Here is a 23,786-nt window from a genome sequence, read left to right on the forward strand (position 1 = left end):
ATTAGATGAAATATTTGGTCACCCTCTTGCCTGGTAGACTCTTCAGATGCCTACGAAAAACGGGAATACATGAGCTGGCAAAACATCGTTAACATCACCTACCGCCTGCCCAGCACTCTGTATACTCCCAGCCATATCCAGGGCAGCCAAAACAAAGTGATTGGAAAAGACGGATGAACCCTTAATACAAGTAACATATAGGAGTTCCTGCATCAGCCAGTTCCTGTATCCGTCTACGAATAGACTTTCTTGCTCTTCTTTCAGGCAGGTCAGTGTTGAAGCCAGTACCTTAATAAGTCATTGAGTGAGAACAAGCCCTCCCTCCGTAGGTACTTGTAGTCATTACCCCCATGGTTCCCCCATTGCTCCAGTTGCTTGGTCCTTTTGCATTGTACTCTCATGCATCAATTTAGGATGCAATGCGAAATGACTTGGTGATTGTTTAGGTATAGTGGCCTGCTTCTAGTATCTCCAAAGATGATCTTCATTTCATGTATAAAGAGAGAAGAGGACATGGCACAAGCACATTTACTGGGCTCCTTCAGCAATTGACTAACAAACGTAACATACTTTGTCTAACTGCTGTACCTGTTCTCTCTTCCGAAGAGACTGGACAAAATATAATTAGTGTTCGAATGTCAATAAGTGAAGAAAGGAAATTGTGAGATCAGATCCCAAAGTTACTATGCATCAACAAAGAAATTCGTGCAGGGGCCACAATCTGCCTCGGATAAAAGTTATCAAGCCCCGACATTAACCGATCCAATGAGCAGAGCTCTCACTATTTACCTTGCTAAAAGCCTTTCAATTTGGATAGCTTCCAAGAACCTACCCAGTATACAGAAGAGTTTATCAGCCTCATCCATCAGCCTTGACAAGTCTTTCTCATAAATTTGAGCATCTCAATAAATCAGTCAAACTTCTCAATCTCGCCCACACATATTTCAGATCATCATCATGGAAGGGTGAGTAACAAAGCTCTTCGGCCTTTTAAAAACTCTCCCAATCCAATTTCCTAACTATGCACAAACAGACTCACCCCCTCAGAGCAAAGAGAATTCCAAAGTCGCATGGAAAGAAAGCAAATGAAGGAATTCATGGGCGTAAGTTAATATTTTTCACACATATTCACCTCCGCATGGTCAAGTACGAAACCTTCCAAATATTCCAAGCGGGGAAAACACAGCAGAGATAATACGAGGATTGCGCATTATACCCCGCGTCGCATTTTCCCAGTCCACGCTGCCCACCCAGTTGAACAAAATTCTACAAATCTCAATTGAATTTGCATCGAATATGCTACCGCCAAAAGTTCTCTCTTCGCCTAGAGTGGTAGCCTGCGGGCACCTTTCGATCCAGCATCTTCACTCCGCTGGACCGCTACATCAATCCTCGCAGCTCTCATGAAGCTCCATTACTTATGCGAATCATATTGGGATCTTGGAACTATCTTATGGCCACTCTACCCATGGCGAATACAAAAAGATTTCCAAGATGCAAGCACTCATAGCATTGCCAGAATGGCAATTGGCTAGCGCCCAGCCAATAAGCTTTTCAACAGCAGATTTGGAGAGTTCCAAATCCTCTATCCCCGAATCGTTCCCAATATCTCGCACTCCATATACCTTCCTATCATTAGCACAAATCTCCCCCTCATTCCCCTCATATCCATTCCAAACCCCCAACTAACAACCCCATCCCCCACAGATGTTCTCCAACCTCGTAACCCACTGCTTCGACTCTTGCGTCGACGATTTCTCAACCAAATCCCTCATCGCCCGCGAAACCGGTTGCGTCTCCCGCTGCGTTCAAAAATTCATGGCAGGAAGTGAACGCATCGGTCAAAGATTCCAGGAACAACAAGCACAGATGATGAGTCAGCCTCCTCCTGGGTCGAGGTAAATCTGTTCTTCTGGTCTGGCGATATAGATAGTGGGAGGGGGAGGTGAAAAAATGGGGTTGTACGATAGATATTTGAGGATGGAGTCGATGTTGAAGGAAAATATCGATATGAATATGAACGCCCGCATTACAGATGCTGGAAATGAAAATTTATGAGGAGCTTATTGTCTAAAAAAAGATAATGTGTGGATAGTACATGAAGGATAAAAACTCGGAATTCTCCTCTTCAATCAGTCGGAAAATTTCCCCTGGACTTTTAACGAAGATCACTCTACGATGCAAAAGACTGTCAATCTATAGACGTCATATCCTGATTTTTCTTCTCATTGATACAAAAAATTAATTGTGCATGTTCTAGTATTCAGCATATCTCTCAAAAACAGAAATAACGCCACTCTCATACATCATTCACTTCCTGTTCCTCCCATTCTACTCATGGATCACCCCCACTAATCACATCCCTGATTCCCATCATCTCAAGCACCACCTTTTCCTCCAATCGATCCAAACATCCCATCGCCCCCGCCTTACTAGCCTCTATTTTCTTCCCCCTCCACTCCAAATCCTTATCACCCATCGGCACTATCCTCTCTCTCAAGACCGCTCGGCTCCCTAACCAAAACTCAACATTCTCTGCCACCGCGCCCAAATCCCAATCTACTTCTGGCACCACCTGTATTCCCTGTAACTGCTCTCTAAATCCATTCAAAATGTAGACGATAAGAGCTAGGGAGTGAACTTCGGAAGCTGTAGATAAACAAAGATGTTTTGGGGTTGATATCGAAGTGGTGCGCGAGGATTCGGGTGCATCAAATGCAGCTGTCGATTGAGCGAGAAGATGAGGGAATTGGTTTAGAAAGAGCGCGACTTCTGTGGCGATGGATGCTCCGACTGAATGAAGGAGATTGAGGATTAAAGGAAGGATGCCGCGGACCCAGATGTTGTAGCAGCGTTGGATGCCGGCGCCGTCAGCAAATGGAGATACATTTCCACGGCGCAGATAAGTAGTTATGCTTGCGGAGCTGACCTGGCCGAGAACGCCATCAACGGCTAACTGTTCAGCCATGGTTGGCATACTTGAGAGTTCCAGGAGAAAGATAATGCTCAGTTCGCCATAGATGGGATCACCATTTATCGCAATTTGGTCAGACCAGGAGAAGAGTGTACTAGCGATACGAGGGGTCTTGCAATTAGCCATGATATTCACGATTTGTGAGTGATGGAACTCGATGCCTGGTATCCGGAGACAGGCCTGCAAGAGACCTGTGATGAGGGCGATGTCTTCTGGAGATGACTCTTCATGATTGTCATGAATGATATGAGCCAGATCACTGAAGCCCCCAGCAATTACACGTTCTATCACGTCGACAATCATGTAGATATCTGCTGTCGACTCCGATTCCAGTTGTTGTTTTCGTGTAGAGACCCTGGGGTCAATATCTCCGACGTTATTGTCTTCAGCGTGGACTCGTAAAGCCAGGAATAAAATTTTGAGGAGCAGTCTATAATATGGACCATCTCCTGTTGCAATTGCAATCGCAAAGCTTTTGTCCAAGGTCCGGATTGTCTCCCATACTATTTTGAGAAGGTCCTTCATCTTAGGGCACCTTGGATTTGCTTCTACCAACCGTTGGCAGGCAACAAGCGCAAAGTCTGCACGTGTTTGAAGTAATCGTGAAAATATCTTTTCTGTTTGCGGACTTTGTGCGTTTGAGGCGAGGCACTTAAGAGCAGCATCGGCAAGCGTCTCTTGGTGATCGGATTCCTTGGTTATATTGCTGGTTAATTCAACGGCAAGAATTTTCCAAGCGTTTAATAGAGCCTAAAATTGTTAGATTTAACCTTGGGATTGGAGCAGAGTTTACTTACCACTTGGGCATCAACCAAAGACAGGTTGATGTTAGCACTTGCAAGCTCGAATTTATAACCATCATTTCTACGTCCTATCCAAGCTACATCAGAACGGAGCATTTGGTCAAGTAGATGCAGATCGTAAAAATAGTTCTCGCCAAAATTGCGATCTTCTAGATCCGTCTTCTTGAAACTCTGGAGACTAGTTCGAGCATACTTGGCATCGAAGTTTTTCTTGAGGTTGCCATGGAGAGATGCATTGTAGGTAGGAAGCCCCCCTGCATTTTCATAGTAATAATTCAGCTTGGGCATGAGATCTCTTGCAATTGAAGGTTTGCCTGTTTGTCTAGAATGGAAGAGGTGCATTGCAAGAATCTCGGCAATGTAAGCCGCAATTCGAGTACGATAGCAAGCCTTGATTGCTGGCTCGCTCTTAGACGAGACTTGAATAGGTTTCAGGGTGCTGATGTAATTTGAGAGATAATTGATGAAGCCTGTGCTAGATTCTAACTCGTGCATAGTCCAGGGCCAGAAATTCTGTGCCAATGAGACGAATTCTAACATCATCAAAGCTTCTGAATCCGGAATGTCTCCGATTTGTGAGAGGTTGTCGAGGGCTGTGAGAAGAAGAGGTTTTGGGGATGAAGATTTGGCAACGTCGGGGTTTTTCTTTTTTAATGCGTCTCTCGGCGTTTTGCCTGTGAGAACATAATTCGCAAACCATTGTTGTCGACTGCTCATTATCATCGACAGAAAATGCCAAATTGATCCAACATTTTCATCTCTAGTTAAAGGTGTATCCAAATCTGACACGACATTAAGGAAGTTCTTCGAAGTCTTCGCGCCTAGATAACCTAAGAGGGAAGGTGGTTCTGAGGTACTGCTCGAAGCGCTGACAATCATCGCCTCGAACAATTTTATGACAGGAGTACGATAGCTATCATTTACGGCATATAGTCGTGCGATGAGTGGTGCAGCAGTGAATAGCTGTGTCTCTAGATGTGATGGCTTTTCTAATAATGCGCTTATTCGAAGAAGTTGCCTGGAGAATTTAAGTGCCGCTTTCACGCCCCCAGCCACTAACAGTGATCGATTAGTATACATTGTGGTAGAACGGGTATTGAAGCCGTAAAATAAGGTGCGAAGAATGGGTCCAAATCTCATAGGGCCAGAAGACTTGGACAGATAGCTATCAACAATATGCATGGCAGCCGGGCTTAAAGCACTCATGATTGGAAGAGCAGGGTCATGATGATCTTTGGAACCTCTACCGAGATCTAACTTTGAACGAGAGTCCAACTGTGGCAGTTCTTCTGGATCACCCTGGATTCCGAAAGAATACGTAAGCATTTTTTCGAAAGAAGACATGATTGTCTTTGTAAGTTGGAGTTGATCGCTGGGTTGGTCAAACTGCCAGGTGTACGAGCTTTCTAGTACCTCCGTCAGGTATCGAGTAAAGTGAAGAAGAACTTCAGAGAGGACTTTATCAGCAACGCGAACATTATGTTCCTCGACCTCGCTAAACCGAGCTGGAGCCACAGTTACTTTGCGGTTTCTCGCGATAGCATTTACTGCGAAATCATTGACCAGTGCCTCAAAGAGTCGAGTGCACGATACGAGGAATGAATACCTTCCAGATATAACTTCGACCCTGCCAATGATACTAGCGAGTTTACCGCCACCACCGCGGCCATCGGATAGAAGCCCACTACGTCCAATAAGAGGCCACACTCTTCCAGGCGAAAACAAAAGCAAAGCATGTAAATATTGTATGCAGCTGATTAAGATATCGAGGGAGGCGTCAGAACTAGATTCGCTCGATTGCCTTTGCAATTCTTGTTCAAAGATAGCAGATATAACGAGAGTAATATCTCTGTTCCGATTTAACGCCGAACTTGCAACCTGGAAGAATTCGGTAGCGTCATTTTGAATTTGCTCTGCCTCTTTGTCTGACCTGGATAGGGCTAGAAGGCCCGTCGCAAATGTTCCAATGATGTCAGCAACAGTCTCAGAGTCCGCTCCCATGCCGGTAGTAGCGTCATATTCTTCGCCCGCGACTAGATATGTTTCTAGCAATTTACCGTAATACCTCATACCGCGATAATGGTGGGCAAGGTGGACTACTTTTGGATCATTTTCGACTATCACAACACCAGGCGTTCTAGCTGGAATTTGTAGATCGCCGTTGGCTGCTGCCAGTACTAAAGCCTGTCCCTGGTTCCCATTATCTATCAAAAGTCTTCTGCTGACACCACGCCCTCGAGGCTCAAACATGGAAAGGCCCCTAGTCAGTTGAATAGAATTATTGTTATGCTCTTCTTGAACTGTCTCATAATCGGCGTATTGATATGGTAACAGGTATGTAAAGGTTGGTCGAGAGTCCAGTAATGGAAAGATGGACTCATGGACTCCTCCATCAGCGTCATGCAAATATGCCAAAGAGCGAACAAGGGTTTGAAAAGGAGGAGCTTCCCAAGGATAGCGCATACTAGCATTTTGCCAAAACTCGCGAACCAATCCTACGTCAGTAACAAAATAGGATATTGGCTCAAACTCGCTTTCAACATTTCGTAGATCAACAAAATCCCAATATTGCTGTCCCCCATCCATGACAGAAACCACGGTTTGCAATGTTTGGGCATTGTAACCAACGTCAGGCGCACTTGCCTTCATGAGCTCTAATATTGCGATTCTCAAACTTGAACCAAGTTGGGGCATGAAAGCTGCATCATAAGTGTCACCAAGCGTCCGTGAAATGTTTGCTAGTACTTCGAAAACACGACTGTCGTTTACAGCGCTTAAAGCTAAATAATCGACAAGTTCGTCCGTGACTTTGATTGTTGTGAGTACGCCTTCATAGGCATCGGGGGCGAGTATAGGCTCCGACCCAATCGGCAATGGTTCGTCGTTATATTCATCGTTATCACTGAGACCCTCGTGTCGTCGGCGCTGAAGTTTCTCTCGAAGATCGACACGAACTTTGATATGTTTTAAAATAACGCTCCAGGTAAGGACTGCGGGGCCAGCCGTTATGTAGTTCGCGGACGCTGCTTCGCTGAGTATTTGGTGAAGTTTAATAATTGCAGTTTGGTTTAATAACCATGGCTTATTCGGACCCTCAGCCAAATCAGCAGGTGCTAAATCTTTCGATGGTCTCTCGAGAAATATTAAACAACTATCGACGTTAAGTATGGCAAATGTTATGATGGCGCTAATAGTCTGTAAGGGTAGAGCAACAGCTTGAAGAGTTGGGTGAAGCTGTGGTGTCTGGTCAGTAATGAGCATGTCAGAGTATGAACCACAAACGTACCATTCCCATCTCGTCCAAGAACTTAAATTTGCTAATGAAATCAAACCATTCAAGCACCAGGTCTGAGTGAGAGATATCAAGCGCTGTGTCAGAAGAAAATATGTAATAAAATATAGTCTCCATCATGTGGGTAGCCTCAATGATTTGATTACTTGCCCACTCAAGCTCAAGTTCATCTCGTCCATCACCCTCCAAGGACCACCCGCTACCCTCACTTTTCGCATCGAATAATTTTGTAAGTCCTGCATCAATAGATTTTACCAGTTCCACCATACGACTCTGAGATGCGCCCGAACTTTTCCACCTGCCTAACAATTCTATATGTAGACCCTCGTACCAGTCGTCTAATGGAGTAATCGGTGTGGGCGAAAGTCTGGGTCGTTGAATTATTAATGTAAGGCATTTCCAGAAAAAGCGTCGCTCTGATAGGTAGATGCTGAGCATTCGCACACGTCGATTCCTCTGCCTTTCTTCTTCTGATGGCGCGAGCTCCGCTTGAGTGCCAATGAAAGAACCAGCGGAGATCAAATTCGTAGATTTTTTGTTGCCAAAGGCATCTTGGAGACTGATCAACTCTTCTTCTGATAGCTTCCCCAAAAGTTGCGCATATGCTCGCGATTGATGTTCTTGCACAACGAGTCTAAGAGCGGTAACCTCGTCGATTGTGACCATTCCACTCAGCCATAGTGCATCCTCCGATACCTTGCTAACGTCATAATCTGCGGAAGTATGGTCGGCGTTGATTGGGGCAGCTTTTGATTTGAATTCGGCTTTCGTCTCGTTGGTGGGTTCTGGAAAGGCAGCGACCGGGTTGGAAAGTAAAGATAGTACTTTGGGCTCTTTGAAGAACTTCTCAAGTGTTATTTGGGCTCCATTTTCTTCGATATCTAAAAGGGCAAAGAATGCCGTCTCCCAAGAGCTATTGGAAGATTAGCAGAATGTCAATTGGGATGGATATTGTGAATACTACACTTACATCAATATTTCTTCTCCCTTCAAACATCTACCCAGATCAGGAAAATAGCTAGCCTCTGGAATTGGGACCATGTCTACGACCTACCCAAGCTCAACGAGCCAAGATTCGTGGTGAAGTATGTTCGAAGCATAAAGCATGAGAACGCTCCGATTTTCGTACAGTGGTTGAATCGTTTCCTGCTATGAGAAATCTGATATCAACAAATCCATAGGTTGTTAAGAAAGTTTTGGTTGACGCGCCTTGTCCGCCTTGTCGCGGTCAACCTTCTTCATTCGCTAGATAAATTATTGTGAGCACCGTCCCGAACCATTCTTTCTTTCAGGTGAAGCTTTTTTTATTTTGCAGGGTTTGTTATCCTAGCAGTTAAGCACTGGCTCGCTGGGCGGTGGTTTATTTATTTCTATGCTCCCCACCATCCATCCATCACTCCATTCATTAATCATCCACCCAAAAAAAGGAAGGACCTTTGATGTTTGACTCACTCATGGATATCTAAAACCACAAAGGGAATACAACGCAGAATCTTTCTCCTCTCTCGCTACCCCCAAAGAAAGACAGTCTTTTTCACAGCCTCTTCTACTATACAACATACAATTGTTCAAAGGATAAAGAGGTTCCACAATGCCTTCCACAGAGTTGATCGATTATTCTCCGCACCAGCCAGAGCCAGCGCCCCCACTAGCATCTGCTTCAAATGTCATCTTGATCGACAACTTCGACTCATTCTCTTGGAACATCTACCAATATCTTGTTCTCGAAGGGGCAACTGTCACCGTTTACCGAAACAATGAACTCAGTGTTGAGGAACTCATTGCCCTCAAACCTACTCAATTGGTTATAAGTCCTGGTCCAGGCCATCCGAAGACCGATTCTGGTGTTAGTAGAGATGCTATCAAGTATTTCGCAGGCAAGATACCTGTGTTTGGAGTCTGCATGGGACAGTGAGTATTGAGGAGCCGATTGGGTAGGACGTTGCTGAATAAATACTTAGGCAGTGCATATTGGACGTATATGGAGGAGAGGTTGTATTTGCCGGAGAGATCTTACATGGGAAAACATCTCCATTGCGACACGACTCAAAAGGAGTCTATGCCAGTCTGCCACAAGACTTGCCAGTAACACGATACCACTCGCTTGCTGGCACACATCCAACTATACCTGAATGTCTCGAAGTATCATCCTGGATTGAGACCGGTGTTGATGGGGGAAAGGGTGTCATAATGGGCGTTCGACACAAAGAATATGTTCTAGAAGGTGTACAGTACCACCCTGAGAGTATCTTGACTGCTGAAGGTCGGGTAATGCTCAAGAACTTTCTGAAGATGCGAGGTGGCACTTGGGCGGAGAATGAGCGTTTGCAAAAAGAGGATTCAAGCAGCGCGGTGCAGGCGTCCAAATCTGGTTCCACAGGTGCCAAAAAGGAGAACATACTGGATAAAATATTCGCGCATCGCAAGGCCGCGGTTTCTGCACAAAAAGAAATTCCTTCTCAACGACCCTCCGATCTCCAGGCCGCCTATGAACTCGATATTGCACCTCCTCTCGTCCCATTTGTCCAACGTCTTCGCAAGTCTCCATTTCCACTGTCGCTTATGGCCGAGATCAAACGAGCATCTCCCTCGAAAGGTGTCATCTCTTTATCAACGTGCGCTCCAGCTCAAGCTAGAACATATGCTCTGGCCGGTGCAAGCGTGATTTCTGTTTTAACAGAGCCAGAGTGGTTCAAGGGAAGTATTGATGACTTGCGAGCTGTACGACAGGCTCTTGAGGGCATGCCAAATCGACCTGCCATTTTACGAAAGGAATTTATCTTCGAAGAATATCAAATTCTAGAAGCTAGATTAGCTGGTGCCGATACAGTTCTACTCATTGTCAAGATGCTAGATGAAGAAACCTTGACCCGCTTATACCATTATTCCGTATCGCTTGGAATGGAGCCATTGGTGGAAGTCAATACATCAGACGAAATGACTATAGCCGTCAACCTTGGCGCAAAAGCTATCGGTGTAAACAACCGAAATCTGACCAGCTTTGAGGTAGACCTAGATACTACAAGCCGTCTCCTCAGTCAAGTTCCGAAAGAAACCATTGTATGTGCTCTCAGTGGTATCTCCGGCCCCAAGGATGTAGAGGCCTACCAAAAGAATGGCGTCGGTGCGGTTCTTGTGGGCGAAGCACTTATGCGAGCCAAAGATACCGCTCTCTTCATTCGAGAATTACTAGGCGGTTCAACCACTCCTGTAAAACCTGCAAGTGGCAGTTTACTTGTGAAAATTTGCGGGACAAGAAATTCTGAGACTGCAACGGAAGCTATCAAGGCTGGTGCGGATTTAATCGGGATGATTCTCGTACCCGGTCGAGGTCGGCATGTCCCATATAAAGATGCAATTGCTATTTCCAAAGCTGTTCATCAAGCTCAACAAACGACAGGAACGGTAGTTGGTGATCGCGTGAGCAACCAAGCATCAGATTTCTTCAGCAACGCAGCCTCCAATGTCTCAAGTCATCGTCCTTTATTGGTTGGTGTCTTCCAAAATCAACCTCTAGAAGAGGTTCTAGAGTTGCAAAAGGCGTATGATCTGGATATAGTGCAGCTACATGGCGATGAACCATTGGAATGGGCAAACATAATACCAGTTCCTGTCATTAGAAGCTTTAAACCTGGTCAGGCTGGTCTCGGGAGAAGAGGTTACCATACCATTCCTCTACTAGATTCCGCATCAGGTGGCTCTGGACAAAAATTAGACACAACAGAAGTCAAAGCTACTTTGACCAAAGATCAAGGTCTCAGAGTCATTCTTGCCGGTGGACTAAATCCCGAGAACGTGGCGGAGGCTGTGCTATCAGTGGGTGATGTTGGTGATCGGGTAATTGGTGTTGATGTCAGTAGTGGTGTAGAAGAAAATGGTGCTCAGAGCATTGAGAAGATCAAAGCTTTCATCAAGGCAGCAAAGAGCGTCAGATAGATATGGCTGGGTATCATGAAATAAATTTTCATGGCAAATAATGATTAATGACTCGTTCTTATGAAGGTCGATTTATCAGTTGATTGCTTTTTTTCAATCGTCCTTCGAAATGTGAAATTGCGATACGCGATCTATCATTTCAAACATGTTGTATTTTCTTGGTCGAAATGTTGGTTACTTGGACTTGCATCGGCTTCTTTCGTGATATTTCGCATGAACATCGGTTGCCCCCCTTTCATCCTCGCCTCGGCCTAATAAGACATTCTCACTTTCAAATTTAGGGTATATCTAATATGGAAACCCACTTCCACCAATCACTTCGAGCTACTAGTACAGATACCTACTTATAATGACTACCATAGTTGATACTTGAGAAGTGGACTGGTTTCATTTTCTACATCTCTCAATTATTACCCCTCAATCGTTAAGAAATAATCTCGTCCCTACTAGTGTTCGGACGAATCAATTTTCCCATCCACAGTCGCGATTACCTTTCTAGTCTTGAAATATATTCAATATTTTTGTCCTGCCCCACTTCGATATCAATTTCTCAATAATTCCAAAGTTGCAATCGAATACTTACTTTCTTTCACACTACTATTTTGTGTCACAGCTTCTTTCTTTACATTACTTCCTTGATCGCATTGATCTCATTACTACTTACTTGGGCTATCCTACGTTGATCTTCCCTCTCCCTTCTCTCCAGGCTTCAACTTCTTCCTATCTAATTTCTTGTCTGAAATTTGAAATCTTTCCTTCGGATATCAAATCGTCAATCTCATAACTTCTCTTCGTATCTCATCGGATCAACCATTTTATCGAGAACTACACATTCCTAGATTTCAAGATCCAATATCTTCGTGAGTTGAGGTTTTATTTTTTGCCTTTTCTATTCAGGTACCTCTTGATAGATTCACTTTCGTAGCTTAGTGTCTGCTCCAAGTTTTCGTCTTTCATTTGTTAAGATTTTCGGTTCATCGTGTTTGGCTTTGGGGCAGATTTTGCCATTTTGCGTTAAGCGAGATATTTATTTTCTATGAAGTATGGAGGGAGACTTCATAAAGGCGTTGGGGTCGTTTATTTTGTGGTCGTGACATTATGGTATAACTAATTCATATAATACTGTGTTTCTGGTCTCAGGCTACGTCTAGTCTGCTTCCTTGCTGAGCATACTCACGTCACCCGTCATCAATTTCATAGATGGAAAAACCTCACTGTCAATTTTTAGCAATCGTTGTTTATTTTTCCTCTAGAGCTTTGCTACCATACTTCACACCACACTTATCTAACATCCTCTAGACCATCTGAAGCCTCCCCACCACCAACAAACATGCCACGCATCCACGCCCCTACGCACAAAACCCCTAGCAAATCCAAATCCAAATCCAAATCCCACAAATCCTCTCTTCCTACACCTCCCAAACCCAAACGTAACAAAAATTCCTACAGCAACGGTGCTCTCAAGCCCATTTTCAGCGGTTGTAAAATGTCACTCGCGGGCGACTTCATCGCCGAGCATCCCGGTCCCAACGCCGAATCCCAGTGGAACTATGAGAAAATTAGTAAATGGATTACGGTTCATGGAGGCGAGTATGTGAGGGATGTGGATAAGTATACGACGCATTTGATTGTGACTATTAAGGAGTACAAGAAGAAGGGGGCTCAGGGTATGTTTTATTCTTCATATCTTTCATATATCTTTCATATATGTATCTATGTGTGTGCTCTTAAAGTGATTTGCTGATTCAGAGTGTATGTCATAGTCCGCAAAGCCATGGCTATGGGGAAACGATGCCATATAGTTGTCATCGACTGGCTAGTCGATTGCCTGACTCTAAAAACTAACAAGAAAAAGAAACTCGTCGTCACGGGATATACACTCGGCCGTGTAATCCGTCGTTTACATCATACTGAAGATCAGAAGATCAAGTACCGACAGAGATTCGAGGAGAATGTGAAAGCGAGTAAGGAATTGTGTGATGATCGTATGTATTTCCCCTTGATGAATTCCTGTTTCATTATATCCCATGCTTTCTGAATTTTGGTATCTGGAATCGAGGAAGAGCAATCTAATATCAAAATAGGACTCAATCATGTTTATATCGATCAGACGAATTTCGAATATAAAGTCGTCCTCACCCGTGTTCTTCTGCATGGTAAAAATAAAAATCAGAAATATACAGTTTACCTCTTCGAATCCAATGCTGAACCGCATACCTATATGGCCGGAGCAAAACTAACGACTGCATATCAAAGTCCCTCTTATCTTCGAGAAGATTGTCGTCGTAAGTTCTATCTCCTCTCATTCCCTCCTTTCCTCATTCCCTTCTTCTTCTCTTCCCCATTTCCACGTCCCCCAAGTTAACCTCCCCACAGCCAAAATCTTCCTCGCCGCCTTCTCCGACTTCAAAACCATCTTCAAATCCAAAACCGGCATCGAATGGGACGATCGCTACGAGCCCCTCCCAGAAAACCATCCTAAAGATTTATTCCGGTTTCAAAGACCTACCCTAGGTCGACCAATGGGACAGCTACTATCTTGGCGCAAGGCGCCCAGCTGGAAAGACACCGAATCTATTTCCAATGCCATATTCCACGAAACCGGAGTGGATTCCTGCGGTGAAGAAATCCGAGATAGAGAAGAAGACGCCGAAGAAGAAGAAGAAAGCAGCGAAGTCGAGAAAAAAGAGCGCGAGAATGAGAGGAGAAGAGAGAGAATGATGACGATGACGCTGGAAGAATCCCGAGCGATCGAGGAGAGAAAGAGAAAAGAAGATTTCGAATATGATAGTGATAGCGAAGTGGATGACGACGATGTATTCGATGAGTTGATGAGGGGTTCTGTATCTTCTCCTATTTCTACACAGCGTCACGCACACCGAGCGCTTCTTCCTAGACCGCAAAACTCGTCGGGTTCGCAGAAGGGAAATGTGATCACGGTATCTGATTCAGATCCCGAGACGAATAGCAGCGATTCGAATACCGAGGATGAAAAAATGGAAAAGTAAGTTCCTTTATTTCTCATCTCCCTTCCCCCCCTCTTTCTCTCCCCCTAGTCTAACACCTACCAGCCCAGTCTCTCCTCCCAGAACTACCGCCACGTCCCGCTTTTCGCAAGTACAACCCGCATTTTCCACCTCGGGAAATTCAGTCGATGATGCGATCATTCTATAAAAAACGATGCGTTCACAAAAAATCTATCTATCCCCAGAATATTTGCATCTTATATCACATCCCATTCCTACCTCTATATCCACGTCGACCTCAAATGACATCCTCGATCTAAACTCTTAATACACGAATACCCAGCCCAACCATACACACATACATACACACATACACACATACACACATACACACATACACACATACACACATACACAGCAACAACCACACTCCATCGTCGCATCACCATACCACCACCACAGCACCCCGCGAACACACAACCACATCACCCACAAAATCAGATTCCCTATATTTCTCATTTTTTTTTACATCTCTACATCTTTCCCATCTCTAGTTTTCCAATTTCTTTATTTTTTTCCCTTCCTTTTTCTTCTTTTTTTCCTTTCAAACAATTTTTTTTTTTTTTTTTTTCTTTTTTTATGATTTCATTTCTTTGATTGCATTACTTAGCCAGTTATTTATTCTCTCTCTCTCTCTCTCTCTCTCTCTCTCACACACACACACACACTCCACCCCCCTTCTATCTTCCTCCACTTCTCACGAGAAGACACGAGAGATATTGGAGACGACACATGACACATGACATATGATCCATGGCATGGAATCTCGAATCTCGAATCTCGAATTCAGGAGATAGTACCCGAGGAACGACGAATATCATATCAAGCAGCACCCACGGGAAAATGTCTCGAATGCCTCGAAGGAAAAGAGTCGAATCGAAGGAATCAAATTGGAGAGGAGAGGAAAGGAGAGGAGAGGAGAGGAGATGAATTAGTCGAATACCACTCTACCGAGAGAAAAACATCAATATCAACATCAACATCACCTTCAACCTCCAAAAGCAAGTCAGAAGGGATATCTTCATATCTTCAGCATAGTCATCATTTATTAGCGTTTTGACGAATTATAATTTACAACTTACAACTTACAACTTACAACTTACAACTGACTCCCCATCCATCCTTCATCTTCGCGAAACCAAACTCGCAATACAAAACAATACGATGTGATGTGATGTGATGTGACATGATACAAAATGATGATTGATACCCGATACATGATATACATATACGACAAAAATCGCCCATCTCATATTGCTACTTTGCCAACTCAACAAATGCAATACAATACATCAAATCTCTTCCTCCCCTGTTCCACTTTTCGTAACATGAGAAAATCCATGCTGTCATAATCTAGCTCCGTCCAATGCCCGTCCAAACATGCTAGAATCAATATATCAAGATAGAAGAAAGCCTACCACTATTTATGGTATTTCCCAAGCACCTCGAACACCGCAAAACTCCCCCTTTCATCAAAATACCTATTTTGCTCAAAACGCCATCCCATTTTTCTCTGGCTCCCTCTACTCTCTTGAAATAATCTTCTCCACAACCCCTCCTCCCATTCCCAACTCAGAACCTCAACTTCGGCATAACAAACACCACCAACACGGCCAGGACCGCCAGCCCCGCAATCCACGCATACATCATCATGCGACCCCACCATCCCTTCCCCTCCGTCATAGTCCTCAAATAACCCATTCTCTTCGACGCCGCTTCCAATCCAAGCTCATTCCTATTAATCCCCGCGATTGCAGAATCAAGCACCGAGGAATCGCTGGCGAGGGTACTGGCGAAGGTTTGTGAGCGAGCACGGAGTTCCTGCGCCATGGAGAGGAGAGATTTGGTTAGGTCTTCTTGTTCGGTGCGGTGGTGAGTGAGGAGTGTTTCAGTGGTGGCGGTGGTGGTGCTCGAGGGGGTGGGTGCTGGTCGGTAGGTAGAAGTAGATGTTGTGTAAGCTTGATTCGAGGAATTCTCGAAAAGTTCAGCGCGGGGATTACGAGAGCGGAGAGTAGATGGTTCGGGAGCCTGGGAGGTTTGAGTTTGGATTTGTGGTGGTGTAGAATCCAACTCCGCTTGTATGATAGGAGAAGATGTATAATTGGTAGGAGAAGGTGTTGATCGGTCTTCGCTCGTATTCATCATTTCGTCAGTCGTTTCCGAAGGAGTATCTTGCGCAATCCCTAACAGATCTTCTCCCTCAGAGGAATCCTCGCCTTCTTCCTCATAGCTTGCAAGCTACAATCAAGCTATTAGCACATATCCCAATTCTCCGCAGATCAAGAAATATACACACCTCACGTAACTCCTCCAGTCTTTCGCCAAGTCTCTGTATCAAATGTCCTTTGCGCACCAAGTCCGCCTGGATCTCCTGTTTTCTCGACAACACTTTGATATTCTGCGCATCCTGCTCTACGTGTACCAGTAAGCCCCGCGCATATTCTAGATTCTATAGCATTGCACAATTAGCCCCATCCCCCTTCATAGAAAAAACCGCAAAAGGTTCTTACCGCGCCCATCTTCACCCACTCAGCATAGCTTTGCGAACTGGCAGACGTATCTGGACCCAAGATAATTTTCTGTAATCTCACCAACATCCGCTCCAAATTCGTAGCTGTCGGATCTCTCGCCGGAACAGGTACGGTATTAAGTCTTGCCATAATTTCTTGCTGCCAAAATCAAAAATCACATTAACAAATCGTGAAAGTTGTCCAATTTATCACATTATATCATCAAATATATTTCAATAATGCCAATCACTCCACATCCTTGGTCGATTCATTCCACCACCACTGTGGCTATCCCCCCCTTGCAAATTCCGCTTCCAGACAAAACTGTGGCTGGTGCTGACTAAGAATCCGGTGAGCTCAGACCAAATTTAAGTTTTAAGAAAATGTTAAAAAGAAAATGTTAAAGTTTACCGACGAGTTCCCGATGAGGAGTGAGCTTCCACACAGATGTAACATCCCAAAAGCGCCTCAAGCTCGGCCACCTCACCGATCCATCCCAATCCGGCCGCAAATCCCATGGTCGGCGAACATGCAAAAATTCAGACGTGCAACAAAACCCCCATTGTCCATCTTACGCATTGCATCCAACCCTTAGTATATCCCATGTGGGTTCCCGAGTCGAATCACAGTCTCGGATATATATTGATGGGTACTTTGGGGGAGATTCTAGACGGCGTGTGGTATGGATGGGCTGGCTTTGTGTTATGCGTGCTGGATGGGGATGGTGCTTGTGGAAATGGTGAAGTATGCTTAGATAAGTGGGATTTGGGGACTTGGAGTAGATTGAGGGGAAATTTGTAGGTAGTTATTGGTGGGATTGGTGAGAATTTACGAGGTCACTGGTGGTAGTTTTTGGCTGGTGAGTTTGGATGGATAGTATGTCCAATGAGTGTATCTTGGCTATATCACATGAAGTCACGAATATGAAGCGTCATACTGGCAAATACAATAGTTTAGGGTAGAGAGCAAGAACCAAGGTAGAGAGTAAGAATATATATGTCTCATGATCAGCTGGTTCTCACCAGTCGTTGCGCAGTGTGTTAGACGAGGCCGTGGAAGGGAGCATCTTTGGAGAGTACATATAAAGTATATATACAATGCTACAAACTCTCTGGGGGGGCATTCTTTGGGTTCATCTAGCTCAGGATATACCCTCGAACAGTAGAACTCCTGCAAATATGAGGAGATGGAGACAAAGTGTAAGAAGGTGTCATTCTGTTCCAATACCGATCCTCTATTGTACTCCTGCCCATTGCTGAATGATATATGTACTACTCGTACAAAAATGAAACATTCCAGGCTATTGCCAATCCGATATTATGCATCCTCCATGCTCGTTGCTATTCTCAATTTCGCTAGCATTAATCATCTCCTCCATTGACTCCTTATACACTTCCCAATTCATTCTCCCATTAAACAGCCTTGCAGTCCCTTTCAATAAATCTACTCCCCATACTCTTCTATCCCGCCATACTCAATCATCCCGTCATCATCCATCTCTTTCCTTTCCTCTGCCTCCACCTCTACCCCCAATCCTCACCTCCATCAAGGAAACATCTCAATCAAATCATTCAAATACTCCACAACCTCAATATCCTTCCTCAAAACCTCATCATTTACCTTCTCAAAACATCCCGTCTTCTTATACAACTCCAATTGCTGTTCGATGAAGCTTCTATCTTGAGAATTCTGTCATCATTAGCTGTAATTCCCATCTCCAATTTCACAATGACACCACTTCCTCGTGATCAATTCTCCAACACCCCAAAAGCCCATACGATATGAACACTTCCAGGATAAAAAGAACGAATGATCAAGCAACCCAAAGAAAATCAACCAACTTACACTCCTTCTACTAGCCCACAGCCCCTGCAACCATTCCACTCCCTTCTGAACCGCGCTCCCCCTCGCCCACCTCCACACCATCTGACGTTCCTGAACCTGATACAGAAACCATGTTGTTTCCCTCAGTAAGTCATCAAAATCTGTCTTCACCTGAGTACAATTGACTTCTCCCTATTTCCTATCAACAAAGATCTCTTTATGGCACAGACGCAGGAAGACAACATACCTTTGTATCCTCGAAAGACGCAAATGCAGAGGACGAGAGAGAGGAGGAGGAAGAAGAAGAAGAAGAAGAAGAAGAAGAAGAAGAAGAAGAAGAAGAAGGAGAAGAAGAAGAAATCAAAAGAGGTTTCTCCAACTCAATCAAGAGATCCTCGCAGAGCATATGCAGAGCCGCCGCTACCGTCTGTGAGGAATGAGGGGTTAGTCATTATTAGTTTATTTGCCTTCTTTGATCACCATATCGCATCATCTTCATTCCATTGCTATCATCACTCCATCCCGTTCACAATGTCTCAGCAATTCAACCCCCTTTTCCCTTTTATGTCTCCTGATAACCATCACAGTATCATCCACCAACCCCAGGGCCCCACAAACAAAGAATGTAAGAAAGCAAACTCACATCCTCAATCTCGTCTCGATCTGCATCCCCATTCCCAGCACTCATAATCACCTGTCCTCCCTTCTCATTTCCCTCTCCCCACCCCTCCACTCCTCTCCTTCCCCCATCAACCCCCATCCTCATCTCCACCACATTCCCGCCTCCACCTCCACCCCCCTCACCCCATCCCACTCTCTCCCTCCCCTCCCTCGTAACCTCCGTAATCCCCCTCACACTCTCCAACGTGATTTTCCCCCAAACATCTCCCACGCCCATCCCTAAAACCAAATACCCCAGCACTACTCCCTTGCATCTTTCCACAACCCCGACGTTGGATCGTTTGCGCGATGAAAACATCATCTTTATCACGTTGCTTGTGTAATTAGAGATTAGATGTAAGTGAGATGACAATAATCAATGTACGAAGTTCAAACATGCAGTTACAATTGTCGCAATGTAGTGTTCAAAAGAATACAATCATGTGTTGTTTGTTGCAGGTTTTAGTTGCCACGAGGTTGCATAAGTTACAAAACATTACCATAGCTGGTCATAAATGTCTTAGCCAATCATTTCCCAACTCGAAATACACATTCATGGTCACAAAAAGCAAACACAAGTACAAAAGTAGATCAATATGAATCTTTTTAATTAATTGACTATGGTATCAATGCCTAACGTGAATAAGCAGTTGCTGCGATTCAGCCTACCCATCAGCCTAGAGATCCACCACCACCATCATTTTAAGCCCCAACGAGCCATCCAACAATCACCCATCTTCGTGTTCGTACACCTGCAACCTTCTAACCAGCTAAAAGCTTCATCTTATTCATCTCACTCTCGACTTACTACACAACTCCCCCACCCTCATCAAAAAAGAGAACACGGCAAACCGCAAACCGTGCGACATCATCAGTTGCTGGCATTAAACCAACCACATCCCGAACGGTGTTACGTCGTCGCTATTAATATGACAAACAGGATTTAAAACAAAACTTAATAAGAGAAAATAGTCTCGGTCGATGCTACCCCCTAAAACGTAGAAGGGATATAATAGATGGCACATCGAAGCGAATGTCAAGTAAAACAACCCATGAAGTGCTCCGATACTACCGTATCTTCGACACCCCTTTCGAAGAAAAACAATGGTTCTATAGCAAAAAAAGGTTGCAAGACCGAAAGTGACTGTGCAAGAAGATGTTGGTATTGGAAAAATGAGACCCCGGTTTTGTAATTAACGCCATGCTGAATTAAGAAGATTTCTGTAGTCGATATAGGTCAACTGCAATTGGGTATTCCATGATTATATCAGACCACACAAGCGGAGGTTTTCTTGTATGATAATGTCTAGAATAAGTTAGCAACGGTACAGGACACTAGGGAGTTATGAAGCTTACCATTGACAGCCGCCATAACGAATCTAATTTGCGTAGTGTCGGTAGCGCAAGTGAAATGGGTGTAGATTTGTTTGGTCTCGTGCTGGTTGAGACTGACGAATCTGTTCAGGATGTAGTCACATGCGAGGGCGTAATCATCTCCACCTTCATAGTCTGGGAAGTAGTTCTTCATAGGACTAACGGGAAGCTTCTCCTTGAATCTATCGATCTTGTTCAAGAACAAGATAATTGAGGTCTTGATAAACCATCTTGAATTGCAAATCGAGTCGAAAAGTGTGAGTGCTTCTTGCATACGGTTGACAGTTTCATCTTCGAAAAGTAATTGATCGTACTCGGAGATAGCGACCAAGAAGAGGATTGTAGTGACATTCTCAAAGCAATGGATCCACTTCTTTCGCTCGGAACGTTGTCCTCCAACATCGAACATGCGGTAGGTGAGGTCTCCAATGATGAAGGTTGTTTCGGTGATACCCGTGGTCTTGACACGGGAGCGAAGGACATCTTGATCGTTTGGCATGTAATCATGCTGAGCGATTCTCTCGATGTTATCAAAGTAGCTAGACAAAGAGTGTTAGGATCAGCTTTGTTCACAAGAAATTTCGACAGGTTTTCCGAAATGTATCCACAATCAAATACTTACTATCTCGCAGAGTCGTTCAATTGATATTCTCTTGATCGCTTGAAACAATCTTGAACACCAGCATCCTTCCATAAAGCTGCAATAGCACTTCCGACCTCGGGTGGTAAATTATCTCCTTCAATTTGTTGTGGCTGCATGAAGATGGTTTGAACATGGTATTCTGCTCTTTGATCATCGAGAGGTAATTCCAGGGATTCCATGGCTTCGAGGATAACGCGCATTGATTGGACTGTGTTGCTGAAAATAATTTCCTTGAACGATTCTCGCTCGTCGCGCGAGTAACCTCCCTCGTGGATAAGCTTCATCTGTTTCAAGATAGTAGACTTTCCGGATTCACCAGCTCCTACGAAAGTGTTAGACTACCTAATTGATGATAGACGAAGTGTGATGGAAGACAATGTTACTTACCAAGAAGAAGCATCTTGATTTCATTTCGCTGCAGCATCTTGTCCCTCTTCAGTTGGTTCTCAATCTCCTCGTTCCTCGCCTTTCCCTCCTTCTCCTCAGTGCTCATACCGCAACCCATCTTGATAGATTATTGTGGTATTTAATTATTAAAAGTCGTTAAAAAGGGTCGTAAGGGGAGTGTAAATTCGTCGCAGAACCGGCCGCAAGATAGAGTGCGGTCTGTGAAAGGAAAATGATTAGTGGAAATCAGACAATGAACAAACTGCGGCTGAATAATTGAAATGTTGCTGATGGTAAGCAAAGGCGACAATCAGCAACGAGTGGTGCTGGATTGAAGTTGAATTGAACTCGGTCGGGTTGGTGAATAGGGGAGGGGGGACTCAGATGCAATGCAAGATGCAATGCTTCTTTCCGAGATTGAAAGAGTTGGTCGTCGAAATGGTGTAAAAGAGTTCGAGTCGTAAATGATTTCCCAGATGTCTGTGTATGTGTGTGTGTGTGTCGCAGTCGGTCGGTCTTCCCGACAAGACCATTTGTGTAGTGAGTGTGAATGGATGCCAATTTGGGTTGACACTATTTATTCTCTTTCGATTGCGATGGAAACAAAGAAAGTCCGGCTGATGTACTTACCAGTATGAACAATACACTCTTTCAATCCTCAAACCCTAAGAAAGTACAGTCGCGGTTCGTGGTCGACCAAATGGATGGGACAGAAATCTCCTGCAGCTCGAATGGAAATGAAATGGGATGGAAAACAATTATGTGAACCAAAGTTGGTCTTTGGTCGATAGATGGGTTCGGGAGGTAGTGGTTTGTCGGAAAGGAATGAATGGGTTGGATGAATCGATGGTTGAACTGAACGAGCAAACGAACGAACGAACGAACGGAGAAAGAGTCTTTTGATTTGATTTCCCTCTTGTTCTGGGATCATCTAGCATTCTACTTGGGTAAGTTTATACTACCTAGTCCCTCGTTATAATTGCTAGTCACTAGTAGTCGGGAAAGAATAATCAATTACAATCAAAAGAGGGAAGGGGTGAAAGGCCTACGGAGCAAATTCTCGGCTGGCTGTGCGCTAGTGTCTTTCCCAATTGGGATTCTGGGAGGGGAATGTATGAGAGTGGATAGGAATAAGTGGAGGCGGATCAGGGTTTTATCATCATTATTATTACTCGAGTGTGATTCTTTTATGAATGCGAGAGAGGAGGGGGTGGATAGGTAGCGAAGTCGTAGAGCAGGTAGGCAGATACTAGATAGCTACCTTCATACATGCTAGGGAGTCGCTCATATTACACTCCACATAAAGAAGATGAGCTCCAGATGAGTAATAAAGTGAATAAGTGTACAGCATACCCAGTTATAACATAGGTAGCATGCAGAGACCTCGAGAATTGATATAAAAAAAAACATAATTAATGCAATTTGCCATAGCAAACGAGGCGGGTAGGTAAACGGTAGACGATGAAGTGAATATCAAGATAAGAATCTTCCTTTGTGACCTACTCACTACTTACTACTTACTACTTACTACTTACTACTTACTACTACTTACTACTTACCACTTGCCACACACGATATACTCCCCCCCCCCAACGCAATAGTAGAGCTTGAAAACTCAATTGCTCAATTGCTCAATGATCAGTGTCATGATTCATTAGAAGACTGTCCATCTCAATCAATGACGGCAATCTGCAGCTACAACAAGTGAAAGGATTATCAACAAAAAAAGAATGAAGTTTGCTTGATGTTAATGGTTAATGAATCCGAACTAATTGACTAGTAAATGTCTTGACATAACGGGGACGTGTACTCTGCCTGGCTGCCGTTACTTAGACTGTCTGCTCCTCAATGAATAGATGGATATATCCTTCCTTGCCATGTCGATGTATTTACGATGTATAGAATAAGGAAGAGCTCCGCGGTGGATGTCTCCATACCGACGGAGGAGAGGTGAGGAGCTTATAGCTAAGCAAATATACTCCGCAGGTTGGCTATTGTTCAGCATTCGTCTATCATCTCATGCATATGTTGATATCAATGTTACAAGTTTGCATCATCTAAATTGATACTGCAGAGCACTTCTCGAAGGTTTGAAGCAGCAAGCTTATGGTTGGAACTCTATTGTCTAGTGAAGGGAAGTTTGGTGAGCTGAAGGCTTATTAGTCAGAAGATAGGAAGATTTGCTAGAATATCGAGCTATAAGAACAGCCGTTCATAAAGTTTGTCATCTCGATCAGATGTAGAGTATACCAACATCATTACCTAGTGCTACCAGTTGGATGGATGTAGGCTTTCTTTAGTGATTCACATTCTATAAACTGAGTGCTGCACATTAATCGAAGGCTAACACAGAGCTC

The 23,786-nt window shown here is 44.1% G+C and overlaps 7 protein-coding genes across 7 annotated transcripts; 3 read left to right on the forward strand and 4 right to left on the reverse strand.

Moving 5' to 3' along the window:
- Positions 1–824: 824 nt before the first annotated feature.
- Positions 825–1,967, forward strand: Bctim9. Its single transcript, XM_001559483.2, has 3 exons — positions 825–965; positions 1,034–1,103; positions 1,708–1,967. The coding sequence occupies exons 1-3, from the start codon at positions 958–960 to the stop codon at positions 1,900–1,902; spliced, it is 273 nt and encodes a 90-aa protein (XP_001559533.1). The 5' UTR covers positions 825–957; the 3' UTR covers positions 1,903–1,967.
- Positions 1,968–2,213: 246 nt separating this feature from the next.
- Positions 2,214–8,337, reverse strand: BCIN_05g06720 (hypothetical protein). Its single transcript, XM_024693151.1, has 4 exons — positions 8,040–8,337; positions 7,064–7,982; positions 3,772–7,011; positions 2,214–3,724 (listed from the first exon to the last, which is right to left on the reverse strand). The coding sequence occupies exons 1-4, from the start codon at positions 8,108–8,110 to the stop codon at positions 2,336–2,338; spliced, it is 5,619 nt and encodes a 1,872-aa protein (XP_024548936.1). The 5' UTR covers positions 8,111–8,337; the 3' UTR covers positions 2,214–2,335.
- Positions 8,338–8,495: 158 nt separating this feature from the next.
- Positions 8,496–11,083, forward strand: BCIN_05g06730 (hypothetical protein). Its single transcript, XM_001559480.2, has 2 exons — positions 8,496–8,980; positions 9,031–11,083. Exons 1-2 carry the CDS (start codon positions 8,661–8,663, stop codon positions 11,003–11,005), a joined length of 2,295 nt encoding a protein of 764 aa, XP_001559530.1. The 5' UTR covers positions 8,496–8,660; the 3' UTR covers positions 11,006–11,083.
- A 607-nt stretch (positions 11,084–11,690) lies between these two features.
- BCIN_05g06740 (hypothetical protein) lies at positions 11,691–14,260 on the forward strand. The gene is made up of 6 exons (XM_024693152.1): positions 11,691–11,865; positions 12,305–12,672; positions 12,769–12,990; positions 13,090–13,290; positions 13,382–14,009; positions 14,077–14,260. The coding sequence occupies exons 2-6, from the start codon at positions 12,336–12,338 to the stop codon at positions 14,177–14,179; spliced, it is 1,491 nt and encodes a 496-aa protein (XP_024548937.1). The 5' UTR covers positions 11,691–11,865; positions 12,305–12,335; the 3' UTR covers positions 14,180–14,260.
- Positions 14,261–15,196: 936 nt separating this feature from the next.
- Positions 15,197–16,762, reverse strand: BCIN_05g06750 (hypothetical protein). The gene is made up of 3 exons (XM_024693153.1): positions 16,542–16,762; positions 16,328–16,480; positions 15,197–16,269 (listed from the first exon to the last, which is right to left on the reverse strand). Exons 1-3 carry the CDS (start codon positions 16,689–16,691, stop codon positions 15,604–15,606), a joined length of 969 nt encoding a protein of 322 aa, XP_024548938.1. The 5' UTR covers positions 16,692–16,762; the 3' UTR covers positions 15,197–15,603.
- A 966-nt stretch (positions 16,763–17,728) lies between these two features.
- Positions 17,729–19,466, reverse strand: BCIN_05g06760 (hypothetical protein). The gene is made up of 4 exons (XM_001559476.2): positions 19,009–19,466; positions 18,613–18,792; positions 18,387–18,557; positions 17,729–18,230 (listed from the first exon to the last, which is right to left on the reverse strand). The coding sequence occupies exons 1-4, from the start codon at positions 19,345–19,347 to the stop codon at positions 18,087–18,089; spliced, it is 834 nt and encodes a 277-aa protein (XP_001559526.2). The 5' UTR covers positions 19,348–19,466; the 3' UTR covers positions 17,729–18,086.
- Positions 19,467–20,191: 725 nt separating this feature from the next.
- Bcg1 lies at positions 20,192–21,649 on the reverse strand. The gene is made up of 4 exons (XM_024693154.1): positions 21,430–21,649; positions 21,022–21,364; positions 20,382–20,938; positions 20,192–20,331 (listed from the first exon to the last, which is right to left on the reverse strand). The coding sequence occupies exons 1-4, from the start codon at positions 21,545–21,547 to the stop codon at positions 20,288–20,290; spliced, it is 1,062 nt and encodes a 353-aa protein (XP_024548939.1). The 5' UTR covers positions 21,548–21,649; the 3' UTR covers positions 20,192–20,287.
- Between the last annotated feature and the right edge of the window lie 2,137 nt (positions 21,650–23,786).

Source organism: Botrytis cinerea, chromosome 5 (assembly GCF_000143535.2).
Source record: "Botrytis cinerea B05.10 chromosome 5, complete sequence".
Classification (NCBI taxonomy): Eukaryota; Fungi; Ascomycota; class Leotiomycetes; order Helotiales; family Sclerotiniaceae; genus Botrytis; species Botrytis cinerea.

Coding starts and splice junctions, on each gene's coding strand:
- Bctim9 (XM_001559483.2), top strand. Junction 1,104..1,707: donor AAATGAAGGAATTCATGGGC/GTAAGTTAATAT, acceptor CATCCCCCACAG/ATGTTCTCCAACCTCGTAAC.
- BCIN_05g06720 (XM_024693151.1), bottom strand. CDS start 8,110: ATGGTCCCAATTCCAGAGGCTAGCTATTTTCCTGATCTGGGTAGATGT. Junction 7,983..8,039: donor AAGGGAGAAGAAATATTGAT/GTAAGTGTAGTA, acceptor ATCTTCCAATAG/CTCTTGGGAGACGGCATTCT. Junction 3,725..3,771: donor CTTTGGTTGATGCCCAAGTG/GTAAGTAAACTC, acceptor TAACAATTTTAG/GCTCTATTAAACGCTTGGAA.
- BCIN_05g06730 (XM_001559480.2), top strand. CDS start 8,661: ATGCCTTCCACAGAGTTGATCGATTATTCTCCGCACCAGCCAGAGCCA. Junction 8,981..9,030: donor TTTGGAGTCTGCATGGGACA/GTGAGTATTGAG, acceptor ATAAATACTTAG/GCAGTGCATATTGGACGTAT.
- BCIN_05g06740 (XM_024693152.1), top strand. CDS start 12,336: ATGCCACGCATCCACGCCCCTACGCACAAAACCCCTAGCAAATCCAAA. Junction 12,673..12,768: donor CAAGAAGAAGGGGGCTCAGG/GTATGTTTTATT, acceptor TGTATGTCATAG/TCCGCAAAGCCATGGCTATG. Junction 13,291..13,381: donor TCTTCGAGAAGATTGTCGTC/GTAAGTTCTATC, acceptor ACCTCCCCACAG/CCAAAATCTTCCTCGCCGCC.
- BCIN_05g06750 (XM_024693153.1), bottom strand. CDS start 16,691: ATGGCAAGACTTAATACCGTACCTGTTCCGGCGAGAGATCCGACAGCT. Junction 16,481..16,541: donor AGTGGGTGAAGATGGGCGCG/GTAAGAACCTTT, acceptor GCAATGCTATAG/AATCTAGAATATGCGCGGGG. Junction 16,270..16,327: donor GACTGGAGGAGTTACGTGAG/GTGTGTATATTT, acceptor GCTTGATTGTAG/CTTGCAAGCTATGAGGAAGA.
- BCIN_05g06760 (XM_001559476.2), bottom strand. CDS start 19,347: ATGATGTTTTCATCGCGCAAACGATCCAACGTCGGGGTTGTGGAAAGA. Junction 18,558..18,612: donor CGTCTTTCGAGGATACAAAG/GTATGTTGTCTT, acceptor GATAGGAAATAG/GGAGAAGTCAATTGTACTCA. Junction 18,231..18,386: donor TGTGGGCTAGTAGAAGGAGT/GTAAGTTGGTTG, acceptor TAATGATGACAG/AATTCTCAAGATAGAAGCTT.
- Bcg1 (XM_024693154.1), bottom strand. CDS start 21,547: ATGGGTTGCGGTATGAGCACTGAGGAGAAGGAGGGAAAGGCGAGGAAC. Junction 21,365..21,429: donor AATCAAGATGCTTCTTCTTG/GTAAGTAACATT, acceptor ACACTTTCGTAG/GAGCTGGTGAATCCGGAAAG. Junction 20,332..20,381: donor CGTTATGGCGGCTGTCAATG/GTAAGCTTCATA, acceptor AACTTATTCTAG/ACATTATCATACAAGAAAAC.